This window comes from Gracilinanus agilis, chromosome 4 (assembly GCF_016433145.1).
Source record: "Gracilinanus agilis isolate LMUSP501 chromosome 4, AgileGrace, whole genome shotgun sequence".
Classification (NCBI taxonomy): Eukaryota; Metazoa; Chordata; class Mammalia; order Didelphimorphia; family Didelphidae; genus Gracilinanus; species Gracilinanus agilis.
Window position 1 is genome coordinate 115,146,184 of NC_058133.1, and position 17,279 is coordinate 115,163,462.

Here is a 17,279-nt window from a genome sequence, read left to right on the forward strand (position 1 = left end):
CATTCATTCCTCAACTATTTTGTTCTTGAATAAACCCTCTTGAGTTACCGTTTAGTCAGATTTGTGTAATTGAGTTGGGAGAGAGACAGAACGTGTGGGTTGTGGGAGGAAGGAAAGCAGTTCTCCATTTTGAGACCAGATCCAGCTGGGGATAGGGGAGGTCTCTGTGGGTTTTTGCCCAGCACGAATAACTAGTTGGGGTCTCATTTGTTTTCCTTCATGGAGAACCCTTTCCTCTAGGGGAACCCCAAATTTCCTGAAACCCCATTTTGTCTCCCTAGTAAGGAGGGGTGGTTGTGGAGAAGTATTAATGCTTGTTTATCAACCCCAGGGTTACCATACCACACCCCCATCACTCATTCACCCCCCCCCTTCTTACAATGTAAAACAGGCCAGTAACTAGTGGAACATGGAAGTCTCTCCTTATGGTCATGTCCATAATTCCCCTGCACTTATTTTTTGTGACAGTAAAACTAGCCAATTGTATCCCCCAAAAATGAATATATTTTTAAAAGTGGTAGAAGAAATGTTTATCATATAAATTAAATGTAAAAGTATATCATGAAATTTTATTTTCCCAGAGATCTAGTTGTTACAATAGTTATCAACACACCCCTGATTGGGTTGACATGAAATCTGCATCTCCAGCCTAAGTTCTTCTAAACCTATGCCTATATCTCTATCTGCCCTCTAAATAGATATGAAATTATACAGCTTCCTCCAATGATGTTGTCATTGCTAACACCAAAAACTATAATCTCCTTACAGTAAACTTATATTTATCTTTCCATTGGGTGCATTGGTAGTTGGGAGACTAGTTCCATCTCAACCAGTGGCTCATGATATGAGTTGTTTTTTTTTTTTAAACCCTTACCTTCTGTCTTAAAATCAATACTGTGTATTGATGCTAAGGCAGAAGAGTAGTAAGGGCTAGGCAATGGGAGTTAAGTGACTTGCCCAGGGTCACACAGCTAGAAAGTATCTGAGGCCAGATGTGAACCTAAGACTTCCTGTCTCTAGGCCTGGCTCTCAATCCATTGAGCCACCTAGATGCCCCCACAATGTGAACTTTGACAGGTCTCCATATTTCTCTGGGACTCAGTTTTCCTTTTTGTAAAATGAGGGATTTGAATTAGGTGATTTCTAAGGTTCTAAGGTTCCTTCTGACCCTATCTACGATTCACAGCTCTGACATTGTGTTTCCAAGAGTGCTATCTGGTTTTCCTGCTCTCATCAAAAACTGTGATAATGAGATTAAACCTACCCTGACCATCTTTAGGTTTAATCACCAAAGGTGAAAACATCTCCATTTAACTCACAAGTTGGGTGGTCGGTAACCCACATGTGCTAGAGTGAGTGACAAATCAGAATTTACTGACTGTCTCCTAGGCAGTCCTAAGAAAAGCATCTATTGTGATTGGACACGTAAACTAAGAGGAAGGCACAAGAAGTGACGCAAAAGAGGCCCCTTTAAAAAGAGACCTCAGTGAGCTGAGGGCTTCTTCTTCTGGTTTGTGAATGGGACCAGAAGGAGTGTTTCTGGTTTGTGACCTGGACCTGGGACCTTAAGACCTTGGTGAAACTGCTCTTAAATCTCTCTCTTAGAACTACACATGGTGAGTGAAGAAGGCTGACTCCTTTAACCTCCTCGGAGGTAATAGCCTCTGGGAGGCTCCCTTGATTGGGAGAAGCCCTTGTAGCTAAACCCCTTGTTAATTGACTTTTAGGCTCTGGCTGGGCTTCTAGAGCCCTACCAGAGTAAAAGCCCAGACTTGCATGCAAATCTCTTATTCTATCCTCTTCTCATCTCTCTACTTCTACTCTCTCCTATATTTTGTAAATAAACTTCCATAAAAGTCATTTTGACTTGAGGTTATTCTTTAATTGGGAATTGATATTTATTCAATTCCCTGGCAGCCTAACCTTTTAAAATATTTAACCAATCAAAAACTCCTTTTTCCCCCCTTACAAAACTCAATGACTCTTAAGTCTTTTTCTCCAAACTATTCCCTTCTAATTGAGATGAAGAATGGCGGTATAGCCTTTCCCAGAAAATGATTTTAGTTTTATTTCATTTCTATTTCTATTCTCTGATTTTTAATTTATCAATTTCATCAACTTTCAATATTTTCTCCATTGTATTTATTTTCATTGATTTTCAAATTTTAAAAATTTCACATTCTATTCATTAATCTTATTTTTCTATTTTATTAATATTTGTGAACTGGGGAAGGAAATGGTAAATCACTCCAGTATCTTTGCTACAATACATCCATGGAGAGTATGGTACACTGGGTTACAAAGAGTCAACAACAACTGATCTTGGACTTGGAATCTAAAGACCTGATTTCTAATCCCATTTCTGACACTTGCGATGTTATCTTGGATATCCCACAATCTCCCTAAGTTTCTGTTTCCTTACCTCTAAGATGAGTATTGTAATATTTATATTCCTTGCCTCATAAAGTTTTGGTAAGGACACTGCTTCATTAACTTTAAAGTGCTATTGAAGGTATTATATTAACCTTACAGTGTTAAAAGAGGCAGCTACGGTGGTATTGCATAGAGCACCTGATTTGCAGTCCAGAAGATGTGAATTCAAATTCAATCTCACATACTCACTAGTTGTGTGATCTTGGGCAAGTCAATTAACCTCTATTAGCCTCAGTTCCCTTATTTGTAAAATAGAGATAATAATAGCACTTTCTTCCCAGGGTTGTTTGGAGGGCCAAATGGGAGGATCAAATATTTGTAAAGCACTTAGCATAGGGCCTAGTACATAGAAAGTTCTATATAAATACTAGCTATTATTATTATATAAATTGAGTTATTAAACTGTTTTCTTGGACAAATTACTTAACACCATTTGAGCCGGTTTTCTCATCTTTAAAATAAGGATGATAATAAAACTTATACCACCTTATCCACCAAAGTTATTATGAGGAAAATATTATGTGAGCCTTAAAAGTACAATATAAATGTAAGTTATTACTATCATTATTTTTGTACAGCCCTGAGCTGAGCATTAGGGAATCTCTAAAGTTCAAAGCATATATATAATTATAATGACCAAAGCAGTAAGGAAACTTAATGTTGGATTGTATTTCTTATTCAAAATATTCCTATGAATCCATTCATTCCTTTTCTATGCAGAGGTACTTAAGACTGACCCATCCTATATTAATAAAACATATATCCCTATTAAAATATGGTGTTATACTAAAAGAAATGCCTTCATTTTATTTATTGTCTAAAATTCTGGGTACTGCAGTAGTTAAATACAAGGTAGCTTGGGAGGGAGGCCACTAGTCCTTGAGGGGCTCAAAAAAGGCCATATGAAAGAGGAAGTCTTAATCATTTTTGTCTATGATCCCCTGTGGTAAGTTGGGGAAGCTTGTGGACACCTTCTAATAATAATATTTTTAATTATTGAAGGAAATGTTAAATTTTAGTTAGAAGTTGATGAAAATAAAGTTGTAATTTTTTTCCTACTCAAGTTCATGGCCTTCCTGAAATCAGTTACCCTATATTCAAATGTTACCTCTACTCAAATGATTCCCAAATCTATATAACCAATCCTAAAGTTTTCCCTGACCTCCAATCCTACATATTTAACTACCTATTGAACATCCCTACCTGGATATGCTGCCAATACCTCAAAAGTCAACAGTTTCAGAATGGAATTCACTACTGACCCTCCTTCAATCTTCCTCATTCCCTGGGCCATCATACTTCCAGGCACCATTATTCATAAACGTTGATTCATCATTCTCTCCATTTCAATCAACAAACATTTCTTAAGCTCCTACTCTGTAACACTGAGTTAGGAGCTGAGGACATGAAGCCAAAAAATGAAATAATCTAAACTCTGAAAAAGCTGATTCTACCTCTTCAGCATCTCTCAAATCCATTTGCTTCTCTCTGTTCACACAGAAATCACTGTAATTCTGAACTTATTTTTTGTATTCTTGCTCAATATATTGTAATGTCCTCTAAACTTGCTTCTATTGATTCTAAGAAGGAAGGTAAGGTTTTAAAAAATAAAAATAAATTCTTATTGAATTGAATTATTACCTATGGACACTAATCGAATTATAGAATGTTGGAGTTGGAAGAGATCACATTTGACCTCATCCAAAATAAATATTTTATACATGGAGAAACAAAGGCCTAAAGAGGTTTAAGTGACTTGCTTGAAGTCACCTTGTGAGTTAGTGACAGAGCCAGTAAATTCTAGGTTTTTTGCCTCCCACTCATGGGAGTCTCCCATATTAAATTATTAGCTCCTTGAGACCAGGGACTGTCTTTTGCTTCATGCTTAGTAAGTGCCCAGCACATAGCAGGCACTTAATAAATGTTTGTTGACTTGATTCCCAGTCCAGTGTTCATTCCATTGCACCACATTGACTCAGTAAGAATTAGTTGACTTGCAAGTCACCTAGGCAGCTAAGTTGAAGCATAAAAATTCTGGACCCCTGGGAGGGGTTTTGATAGAATGGCTGAAAGGAAAATAGATAGACTACCAACAAAAAGTTTCTACACTACTTAATTTTGTTGACTACTACCCTTATTGTGCTACCTTCAGTTGCAATTTTTTTTAATGTACCATTGCATATGTTCTTAGGTATTCCAGGTATCTATATACTAGCCATGTGTGTCTCAGGAGCAGCAACTATGCCTTCCATAACTTATCCATCCCCATTGTGTCTGCTAACTTCTATCCCCAGTGTCTGATTGATTGATTGAGAGATAGATGTCTAATATGAGAAAAGTCTTTGGAACAGAGTAGTATAGAACAAAAATCTGGTTGGAAAATACCCATTTCTTCTTTTAGAAGCCTTGCTCTTAGTATTGTTCACCAAATAACCAAGTAGTGATTACAATACCTTTGAGTTCTTGTGCTTATTATCATCTCTATCTTTCCTTCTTTTCTTATTTCCCCATATATTTTCCCCTATTTTACACATTTTAAAATAAAGCCCTGCTTCCATTCTGATGAACTGGCCCAGCTGCTCCCCTTAAGTTTGCCAGAAGAAATCATCAGTGTGTTGAAGTCATCGCCCACTGCGAATGTCAGTTATGATCAGTCAGAGTAATTGAAGGGCAAAGCTGTTGCCACAAATCAGATGTGGAAACTATAAATTTAGGATCACACATCATCTCACACACTTATCAGTGGTGACAAAAAGCCCCCACTGAAAATGACTAATGTTTTCAATTTCCTGAAAGAGCTTTTAAGTAATCTAAGTTAGAAAGACCTTGGTCTGATAAGTTGGACTGGATGATTTTTAAGTACCCTTCTTGCTCTAACATTTGATAAGTTTTATAACAGATAATATTTCTAAGGCATAGGATAATAGTGTACTATAGTATAGCTAAGAAGGGCAGTTCTGCAGGAAATGGGAATGAGAAGCTGTGTTGCTTACACCTATAACATTATTACCAAATTAGCACCCCCAAAGACAAACATTGTAGTTCTTAGCATGATGCCTTGCTAAACCTAGTTAATAAGCAAACTTTCTGCTTGTTTTAAATATCTGATGTTATCAAGATTCCTCTAGCTAAATCTGAGAAGAGCTTTATTATACTGACATTAGCTGGAATTTGTATTTTTTTAAGTAAACAAAAAACAGTGGATTTGGAATCTGAAAGTCCTATGTCCAATTTCTTGCCTCACTTGTCACTTGGCTTCTCCCATCCTAAGTTTTTCCATTTGCAAAATGGGGATAATTATTCCTGTAGTACCTTAAATGGGATAAATTAGTGTATGTGAATGCACTTTTTTGGTTATAAAACACCAAACAAATACGTTAGTATAAAGTATTTCCCCTTTCATATTCAAAAATTTTGCTTCGTGAAAGAGGGCAGAAAAAAACTTTTATATAAGGAAAAGTGATGAAATCAAACCATAAAGAAATATAGTCTGTCAAATAAAACATAGACACATATTAATTCTAAAGTTCCTGGGCTGGCACGTTGATGGCAGTTCTTGGCAAAAGGGCAGCCTCCATGGGCAGAAACTTTGGGATATAAGAGTTGTTATAGCAGTAGGTGGGAAGGTGAAATTTGTGGGTACAGACCATCCCTCTTTTTCCTTCAGACAGCTCCTGCTGCATCAAAAGATAAACAACATAATAAACGAGCACTTAGACATGTTTGGAATATTGAATAAGTAGTTTTTAACTGACAAAATTTTACACATGCAAAGAACACAAAAATACAACCTTATAAGATAATCTACATGATGAAATGAAGTAATTCATAGACGTGTAAAGTATTTGTGCATGGGCAATTTGTGTTTTCCTATAATGCTCCATTCAACTGGGTGAAGTTTTCTGCATTCTCTTTGTTTTTCATGGACAAAATCATGCAAATGAAAAATTGAAATTTCACTTATACTCAAATTTTCCCCTAAAATATCAATTGCATCACTTATACAAGGATATCAACATTGTAAAGAAAAACATCTTTGAAGGACTTAAGAACTCTGATCAAAATAAAGTCAACTGTGTTTCCAAAAGACCTATGTTGAAGCATATTACTCACTTCTAGTAGAGGGGTTACAGAAAAAAAGTGCAGAGATAATCATTTTTTTTAAAGCCCCAAGGCAGAAGACAAGTAAGGGCTAGGCAACTGGGGTTAAATTATTTGCCCAGGGTCACATGGCTAGGAAGTGTCTGAGGCCAGATTTGAACCCAGCTCCTCCCAACTCCAAGCCTGGCTCTCTATTCATTGTCCCTAGCTGTCCCAGAAATATAGATTTTTTTATATGGTCACTGAATGGATTCATTTTACTTGACTGTGTCCATTACAAGGATTTTTCCCCCTTTCTTTTTCTTAGTTGTATGGGAGACAGTAGTCATGGGGAAGGGAGTTTAGCATTAGAGAAGCCAAATAGAAGGCCTTGTAGCATTTTTTAAAATACATGAGAGAGAACAGAAGAATATAGAGAAGGAAGCATCAACAAGGAGAACAGTTTTTAAAGTAGTATGTAGAATTTAAGCAAGTTGTGTGAAATAGAGTTGTGCTTTCATGCAGAATTCTTTTTGCATTCTACTGTGTGTTGGAAATGTTGGTTTTTATTGTTTAAGATCAAAATTTCTAAAAGTTTTGAGATTGGAGCAATTGGGAAGCTCATTGGAAAGTCAAAGTCCACTTTTTACCCACTAGCAAAACAACAGAGGAAGCCTCTGAAAGGTGTATGGTTTCTCTCTTCTGCCCTCTATGGTTCAAGAGGGAGGAACAGGTGAAAGACAGGTTTTGCATCTGTTTTGTTGTGAGAAGTCTAACTGGCTTATAGCTGCTTAGATAAAGGCAAATCCTGCTGAGGGAGGAGCAGGTTAGAGTTGTTGAAGAAATTCAAACTAAGAAGCTTTTTCTCTGGATTGTGGCAACTACTTCTCACTGCAATAGTACGATACTTTTCTCTGATCCCTGTTAAGTATTTTAAGATGCTTGTCATTGCCTCATCAACTCAGGAATAGAACAGCATTTTTTTTTCCCCCCAGAAAGACCAGAAGGAGAACAGAGAGTAGAAAAACAACTTCCTGAAGGGGTTAAGATCTGAAGGTCAAGTGCTAAAGGCACTTGGGTTTCCCCATTTTTTCCCTGCTAGGTTTCTATGAGTGTGCGCTTACTCTCCCCACATACATACTATGTGCATTTATGTCTTAGCTTAATGTGTAGATTGATATTTTAATTATTCCTGCATTTGCTTTACATTGAATAACTATGATATGATTATTTTTACTTTTGCCTTATCATTAAGTAAATGTTTTCTCTTGAGTTAATAGTGTTATTGTGATGACTAATTTTGTATAAATTGGAAGCATATCAGTGGGTCCTCATTGTTAAGTAGTAGGAGTTTGTCTGCCCCACACAAAAGTTATTTTTAAGACTCTGAGAGATTTTGAATCGCCAGCAGCATGGTTGTGGACTCTCTGGGAACTACAGACCTGTCAGCATAGGTTGGTGAGTAATTCAATAAACATTTATTATATGTCTACTTTGAACCAGGAAATGTGCTAAATGCTGGGGACACAAATAAGAAAAATAAAGATAGTCTCTACTCTCAAAGAACTTGTAAATTTAATAGAAGACAACATATAAAAGGAGGCAGGAAAGGATAGCAGGAGTAGGGGACCAGGGAACATCTTGTTCTGTAGAGTTGGAATCAAATAGAGCAGCAGATGCAAAGCAGAGCGAGTTGAAAGTCCAATTTTTGCCCTTTATAAAGGATGGCTTTGGCAGAAGTTTGATCTACCACCCACTAGCCCTCCAATCAGAGGGAAGGAAAGGCTGAGAGAGGTGGTATCCAGGTTTGGGTTAGTAGCATGGTTATGGATTGGAAGTGATGAACTTTATCCTGGGAGTGGCATCTTGTTCCATTGAGTTGAAAATGGAATAAGCCAAACCAAAAAGAATGGAGATAAGATCATGCCCTGCCATGATGCTTTCATTAGTTTATTAAGATGCAATTCTCCGTATACGAAAATGTCCCTAATGACCTATTGACTCATCTTGTGCATGGAGAAAACACATGCCAGTGATAGAATATTAGAGACGTAGGTAGGAAAAATTCCCTTCTGAAGAATAAGAGTGCAAAGTCAGAATATGGGTCCAAGAGAACATAAAACAAATGTCAAACTGAGTTTAAAACCTGGAGTTCTTCAAAATGTCAAGATCCAAAGGGCTGAGGCAGAAAAACTAGTTATGTCTAGAATTGAGATTCAAGGTGGAGATGATCAGTAACAGGCAATCACATGAAGAAACAAGATACAGAGGAGCATCAGGGAACTAATTATTTGACTTAACCTGCTTCCCCAAGGCTCTCACATTTTATGGTCCCAGGCCATATCCACAGATAAAGAGATGTCAAGAAGACTGGCTTGCCAAGAGTGCAATCTGGTATAATACCACTTTCATGAGATTCAAACCATACAATTCTAACTTTCCTATTTTTGTGACAAACATATCCATCTCCTTCTCTCCACTCAAATGGCTATCACCCTACTTCGGGCCTCATGGAATGTATCTAGATTAGCGATGGCAAAACTTTTAGAGACTGAGTGCCCAAACTGTACCCTCACAACACATGTTATCCTTATCCCAGATAGGGGAGGGAGGAAGGGCTCCCGTTGGGCTGCTGGGCAGAGGGTAGGTGAAGTGACAAATGTCCTCAAGCATGATGGAGAGGTGGAGGAGAGCAGCCGCTTCTGGCACACATGCCATAAGTTCACCAGCATGGGTTTAGGCTATTATAATAGTTTCCAAATTGGATTCTTCTCCCTTTTAAATTGATAATGATAATAAAACCTATTATAAAGCATATGGTGTTTTATGGTTATTAAGGCTCTTTGCATGTTTTAACCCATTTGATCCTCACAACACTCCTGTGACATAGGTTCTAATATAATCCCCATTTTATGGATGGGGAAACTGAGGCACAGGAAGATTACCTGACTTGTCCAAGATCACATAGATCATAAGTGTTTGGGGTGGACTTGATCTTATTTTCAAATTTTGGGAATAGAAAGAGATGGGGGTGGTGGTGCAGAGAAAGGATCTATAGCAAGATAGTGAAATTATTTTAAATTTCAGTTCCTGAGATGAGGGAAAGGGGTTGACCTCATTAGTATCCTAAGTAGTTTTCTTTATCTTCTAAATTGATTTTTTCTACCTCCAAAGAAAATGGCCTTGAGGCATGCTCTATAGCTAAGGACAATACAGTCTTTACTTAAATGAATTTTCAATTTTCCCTTGGGAATCAACATATGAATGCTGACCTAGATTACAGTTGGGAGATGGTGGGATCTTAACCTTAGGGTAAAATGGGTGATATACCAATATAAAATGAAGTCCAGGTGTTTTCTCAAGAATATATATATATATATGCAGATGTACATATATATCTATGTATATACATATATTTTAGCAAGCAATATTAATTTAATTCATAGAAGAATATAGTATTTAGTTGCTACAAAACCTCAAAAAGCAAACACATCCTTTTGTTAAGTAAAAGACTTAAGAATTACAAACTAGATTTGGTCAGATGCACACTTTTGAAATCGTAACTAGAAACTGTCTATGCCAGCAGCCACTGCTATACACTCTTGCTCTCCTCTGTTCTCCTCCGTTTTTTGAGGATGTGAACAAGTCTAGCAATTTACTTTTCCCTAACTATCTGCATACTCCTCCCTCAGAGCTTTCTATTCTTTGCAAGGCCCCTGCATTAACCATAATCTGCATGAGGATCATTTGATCAATAATGGGACACAACTCAAATGTGGGAAAGCTGTATAATTTACAAGCCTTCCCTGAGTGGCATGGTGATGATTTACTGAATCCCTCTCCTTTCTTCTTAGGAAGGCTAGTCTTTAATTAAGGAAAAGGGGGAACAGGGCTGATTAGACCTCCATTCAGAGCCAAGTGGCACATGCTGAGGATTGAACACTGCTTGCTTTGGTCCCTGACCTCCTGGAACTGCCACTGCCCTAGATGACAACTCCTGGGAAACAAAAGAAATCAGGGAACTTATATATCATTTGGGAAGATCCAGGGGCTGGGAAAGAATATTGACATTATCATACTGACAGGATACAATCAAACCAGAGAAAGAAACCGTAGCCTGGGGCTAGGGTGTAAGGGAAGGGGCTACTTACAATGGATATTAAAGGATGGTGCCTGCCCAGGTGTGTCTTCCTGGGAAAGGGTCTCTGATGGGAAGGGGAAGACTACCTAAGACAAAAGGATATTTAGCATTTACCCTAGGGTCCATTATTCAGTCTGCAAAGATTCCCTTCAGGGTGGATTCTCACTGGAACTGGGAACAAGCACAAGCTTTGGGGGTCTCCTACCTATGAACTATTCCTAAAACTTGGGATTCATCAGATCTCACTAGGCCACAAGTTTGGGGTCTCTAGATTCCATGGCTACTCTCCAGACTTGATGGGATTCCTTTAGTATCCATTGTTAGTAGCCCCTACACTTACACTCTAGCCTCTGGCTATGGTTTCTTTCCCAGGCTGGATTGTGTCCCCTCAGTATGATAATGTCAATATTCTTTCCCAGCCCCTGGATCTTCCCAAATGATATATAAGTTCCCTGATTTCTTTTGTTTCCCAGGAGTTGTCATCTAGGGCGGTGGCAGTCCCAGGGGGTCAGGGACCAGAGCAAGCAGTGTTCAATCCTCGGACTCAGCATAAGGCACGTGGCGCTCAGCTCTGAATGGAGACCTAATCAGCCCTGTTCCCCCTTTTCCTTAATTAAAGAGTGGCTTTTATGACTATTTAATAGTTCTGTGTTTTTTCAAAGTTAACAAGATGCTGCCTAAATGTGAAGGTCAGTGAAGTCAATTTGGGATCTTACAGATGATGGCTGCTCACATGGTAGATTTAGAAAGTTTCCAGAAAAGCCACATAATCCCCAGTCAGCTCATCAATCCAGACATTCAATTGCCCCAAATTCCATCATTAAAGAATTGTTTCTTTGTTCCCTCCCAGTGGTACTGTAGAAAGAGAACTTTATTGGGAGGCAGAAGATCTGAGTTCAAATATTGCCTTTCTCACTTAACCACCTACCAGTATAATTTCAGGAAAGTCACTTAAACTTTCTGGGCCTTGGTTTCCTAATCTTAAAGAATCATAGACCTGGTAAAATGTCTTTTAAAGTACCTTCCAGGCTAGATCTGAAGTAAGAATTATCTCCAGGAAGTCAAAATGCATTATTAGTAAGAGTTATGGATAAATTCATTTAACAGCTCAATTTCTAGAGGAGAGTGCTAACTTCTTTGTATTCAGGTTGAGGGTGAGGGAAAATAATCCTGAAGGGAGGGTGGCTGGGAGAGGTGAAAAACTTCAGACAAACTATTTCACAGCTTACTCTAGGCTCTGCAAATGGACATGAATGTACAAGGATGGTGTGTGCAGATTTTATGGAGGGAGGAGGAACTTTCACTGGAGGTCTAGGCTATAGGATTAAATTCTGGGCCCTCAAGCTAAATTTTCTAGTAGGGCCCCCTTTACCCTTTGTTAACAGCTTAAAAAAAAAAACAAACAACTTGATCTCAGGGAAAGGAGGCCTCTAAAACCTGCTTAGGTGGCATTTATGCTTTTCCTTGAGGCTGTTCTCAGATCTCAGACTGAGGAAGTCCAAAGATATGGGAATTAAGAATCAGACCACCTCCAATGGTGCCAAGAGCTCAGTTTTTAAAAATGTTGTTATAGCTGACTTTGTCTAGTCTAAAATGCATTAGAGAAAATAACCATTTCCTAATTTATCAGATTGGATTTAAGTTAGCTTTCATGAGAGAATTTCAGAGACTGTTGTCTAATGGATAGCTATAACATGATGCCTGTGTTCACTATTTTCCTTGGTTTTAGAGGGGATAGTGAGAAGAACTCTCTTCTTGGAATACCTGAATTTAAGTTTTGACTCTGATATGCACTAGCTTTGTGAAACCTGAGCAAACTGTCTTACTTCTCTGGATCTGGTTTCCTTATATGTAGGTAAATTATTAAAAGTATATATATATATATGGGGGCAGCTGGGTAGCTCAGTGGAGTGAGAGTCAGGCCTAGAGACGAGGTCCTAGGTTCAAACCCGGCCTCAGCCACTTCCCAGCTGTGTGACCCTGGGCAAGTCACTTGACCCCCATTGCCCACCCTTACCAATCTTCCACCTATGAGACAATACACCGAAGTACAAGGGTTTAAAAAAAAGTATATATATATATATGTATATATATATATGTATAGATAGATAGATAGATAAACACACACACACACACAAACATAAACATGTCATCTATCTTACACTCAGGGAAAACTAGTTTTGAATTGACAGCCATTCTAGCTTTGTGACCTAGGACAAATCACTCAGCCTCAGTTTTCTCATCTGTAAAATGAGGATAATAATAGGACTTACTTCACAAAGGTTATTGTAAAGATCAAATAACACATGCAAATATAATAGAGCAATAAGTCTGGAATCAGGAAGATCTGAGTTCAAATTTGACCTCAAGTACTTGCTAGCTGCGTGACTCAGGGCAAGTTATTTATTTATTATTTTATTATTTAACTCCTATTTGTCTCAGTTCCTCATCCATAAAAAGGGGAAACATTGAAGAAGGAAATGGCAAATCACTCCAGTATCTTTGTTAAGAAAATCCCATGGATAAAGTCCATGGGATCACATAGAGTCAGATAGGATTGAACAACAAAAACATTTATTCTATGTTCTCTGCTTGATAGGTTTATTAGGACAACTTCCTTTCAAGAGACATGTATAAGACAAGTTCCCTTTTGGAGAGAAGTGACGTCTGTTTAATCTAGGTAATTATAAGGTTCAAGGGGAACATTTTTCCCATAGGCATGGAAATTAAGAGTTTATCTAGGGGGCAGCTGGGTAGCTCAGTGGATTGAGAGCCAGGCCTAGAGATGGGAGGTCCTAGGTTCAAATCTGGCCTCAGACACTTCCCAGCTGTGTGACCTTGGGCAAGTCACTTAACCCCCATTGCCTAGCCCTTACCACTCTTCTGCCTTGGAGCCAATGGAAGGTTTAAAAAAAAAAAAAGAGTTTATCCAGTTTCTGGTTGACAAAGTATACCAAATGGGAGGTAGAACAATGACAGATTACCAGTACCCAGTACCTCAACTGTATTTTACTAAGACTTTTAAAACACACTGTATCACAGAGAAACACAAAATATTTAGTAGCATACATTATCTATGGCTACTATATTTCATTTCCACAGCCCAGCATGATATACATGAAACTGCTGTGAAAATGTTTACTTCTTAACATAAAGCACATATTTCTGTTGCACATCATTCCCAAACCACATTAAACAAATTCACACTCACTCATTAATTGATGATGGATAGAGCAATGTGTCTGGAATCAAGAAGACTCATTTTCCTGAGTTCAAATGCAGCCTCAGACACTTACTAGCTAGGTGACCTTGGGCAAGTCACTTAACGCTGTTTGCCTCAGTTTCCTCATCTGTAAAATGAGCTGAAGAAGGAAATAGTAACCCACCCTAGTGGGTTTGCCAATAAAATCCCAAAAGGGGTTATGAAGAGTCAGATATAACCAAAAACAATGGAATAATAACAACAATAATGGAGCCACTCAGGGCATAGATGAATCTAAAATCATTTTGTGAACCATGGCTTTTAGTATTCCCATTATGCAAATGAGGAAACAAAAGCTCAGAAGGCATAAATGATTTTCCTTTGATCCCCAAGACTAGATAGTGTCATGGAAGGGATCTGAGTTCAGGTTTCCCAGATTCTTAAGTCTAGAGCACTCTACTACCTGATAACAGATCTCTTGCCACATTCAATACTTCTCTAATACACTTCCTCTCTGATCACATACATGCACACTCCTGTAAGTAATTGCAAATGACTTAGCCCATATCTCTGGATCTCACACACTCCATCTCTTGGCTTGGGGCAGTTTCACTGACTGTCTTTCAAATCTAAAATGCTTTCCCTCCTCATCTCCATATCCTGGTTTCTTTGACTTCCTTTCAGGTCCCAGTTAAAATCCTACCTCCCACATTTTTTCCCGATCTACCTTCATTCTAGTGCCTTCCCTCTGTTGATTAACTCCAATTTGTCCTGTATACAGCTTGGTTATATAAAACTCTTTGCAGTCTTTCTCACTCAAAACTATAAGCTCCTTGAGACCAGAGACTATTTTTTTTTTTTTTGCCTTTCTTTGAATGTCCTGTTTGGCACAGAGATATGGTAGGAGGATAGTATACATTTGCACTACAAATTAAGCCCATTTGAGATGCTTAATAAATGCTTGTTGCTGACTTGACAGGGGCATACACTCTGGGAGTCAATTAAATACCAGGGCAATCATATACACAACCAGAGGTATAATGGTAAATGACAATAGGCTCCCAAAAGGGGAGAGTGGAGTATACATTTTAAAGGACATATTTTAAAGCTTAACCTGCAATATTAACATTTTTCCATCACCTTCTTAAGTCTTCTTGGTGTTCATGACCCTCTGGACTATTTATTGTCTATATACATCCCTGTCCGCGTGAACCACATTCTCCATGCAGTTTTTTTTTTACCTTAATTAAAAATACTTTATTGCTTAAAATGCTAGCCATTATCTCAGCCTTCATTGAGTTATATTCTTTTTTTTTTTTTGACATTTGTTAATATTCGTTTTTAACATGGTTACTCCATGGAGTTTTCTTAGCAAGGATGCTGAAGTGGTTTGCCATTTCCTTCCCCAGTGGGTTAAGGTAAACAGAGTTAAGCGACTTTTGGTGATTCCAGCTGACTCCAGACAATCCACAAAACTCCGGGAAAGATACCGCCATCGTAGTGCCACTCGAAGCACTAACTGTCCGCCAGGGGGAGACAGCGACAATAGACAATAGAAGAATACGCCGAGCTCTTCGCCCTGTCGCAAAGTGGCGTCAGGCTTGCTTTACGGCAGCACCACTGCCGCCGTCGCCGTAAAGCAACGGAGGAGTTCCATGTGGGTCTGTGGAGAGGAACCGTTTCCTTCTCTGAGGCGCTAGAGGGAAACTTAGTGATGGGGAAACGTAGGAGCCGGAGCCGAAGCCAGAGCCAGGTGCTGGGTAGCCTCAGTAAGAAGCAGAAGAAACATCTGCGGGACTTCGGGGAGGAACACCCGTTCTACGACAGGTCGACCGGGTCCCGGGGGTGGGGAGAAACTGGGCTCGATGCTTTTTCTTCCGGGCACCCCTTTCCGCTCTGGTTTTCCCCCTAGGAGGACCTTCAGGTCTCTCCCGGAGAGGTGGCAGACTCTTTATAGACTGACTTTTATGACAATTTATGATAATTTCCCTCCCACAGCCCAGCCTCCAGCCTACTTTAGTGTTACTCTTTACTCATCCGTCCCCGCTCCGAGCCTTCGCATTAGTTCGGTTCCCATGCTTGAAATGTTTTTTCTTCCTTACGACAAATTAAGGGAGTGTCTACGCTGTTTATTTATCTTCCCCAGCAGAACCTTCTCATCACTTAACTTGTTAGTGCTTTTTCTCCAACTCCCGAAATTATTTTGTATTTTCTCTGTATGTTTGGCGTGTGGCATGGTAGATTAGGAGCTAGCTAGCCTTGAGTCGAGGAAGGTCTTAGTTCAAATCCTACCTCTGACATGTCCTTTTACACTGTCGGTGGGTGAATATTTATGAAACATCTGCTTTGTGCCAGGCACTGTGCGAAGCTCTGGGGTGACAAAAAAGCAAAAACAGTCCTTTGCCGTCAAGGAACTCACAGTCTAATGAAAAAGACAACATGCAACAACTTAGGAAATAGTCAACAGAGGGAAGGCACAAGAACTAAGAGATTGGGAAAGGATTCCTGTAGAAGATGGTATTTTAACTGGCACTTGATGGAAGCCAGGGGCAGCCCTGTCAAGCCACTTAACCATTCAGTTACTGGAGACTGTCTTCTAGGAATACACTTGGCAGAGAAAATGCAAACCAGCTTTGGTAATGGGAGTTTCCCTATGTTGGTGTTTCTTAAACTGTTGACATCACAGGTCTCATCCCAATCCCTTTATTCTTCTTATACTTATACATTTCCTTTTTTTTCTCTCCTTTAGAATGTAAACCCCCTAAAGATATCGTCTTCCCTTGCACTATGCCTGGCTCTGTGTAAATGCCCGTAAATATTTATTGAATAGGAGAGGGATAAGGAAGGTATGAACCTCCTAGCAAATTGAACTTGGCTCTGAAAAAGTAGTGTATGAGGAAAAGCACCCAGTTGAAAGTCTATCAATCTGGTCTAGGAGCTTCCAGCTCCCAGTGGGAGAAAAAATTTGTGTAAAACATTTGAGTAGATGGTGGTGATATAAGAACAAAAATAAAGGTACCCTTCTCAAATAATTTACATTCTTATGGGGCTGGGACCCAACCACTTTCATCTGGAGCTATAAAGGATTTCTGTTCTAAACTTCTCATAAGGCATTTTGTATACCACTTCTACACATTGCCTTGTAAATGAATTTGGGTCACTATATTAGTATACTGTTTATTCAGTAATAGGGCCATTCCCCTCCCCCCCCCCCAATTTGTTGATAATTGTTAGAATCTTATGTCAGTTCTTCTTTTTATAGGATTTCTGGAAAAGAAGCAAAACCTCAAATCTGCAAGCTGGTAATACTCTAAAAAAAATAAGTATAAGGTTGATTATGGAGATTTTTTTTTAAAATTTTAAACATTTATTAATATTCATTTTTAACATGGTTACATGATTCATGCTCCTACTTTCCCCTTC

At 38.7% G+C, this 17,279-nt stretch overlaps 1 protein-coding gene across 1 annotated transcript in view; it reads left to right on the forward strand.

Moving 5' to 3' along the window:
• The first annotated feature begins 15,512 nt into the window (after positions 1 to 15,512).
• Positions 15,513 to 17,279, forward strand: part of UTP25 (UTP25 small subunit processor component) — a 48,549-nt gene continuing 46,782 nt past the window's right edge. Inside the window, exons 1-2 of the mRNA XM_044671829.1 lie at positions 15,513 to 15,683; positions 17,119 to 17,158. Of these exons, the coding sequence (XP_044527764.1) occupies positions 15,571 to 15,683; positions 17,119 to 17,158 (153 nt within the window). The 5' untranslated portion in view covers positions 15,513 to 15,570. The remainder of the gene's footprint in view (positions 15,684 to 17,118; positions 17,159 to 17,279) is intronic.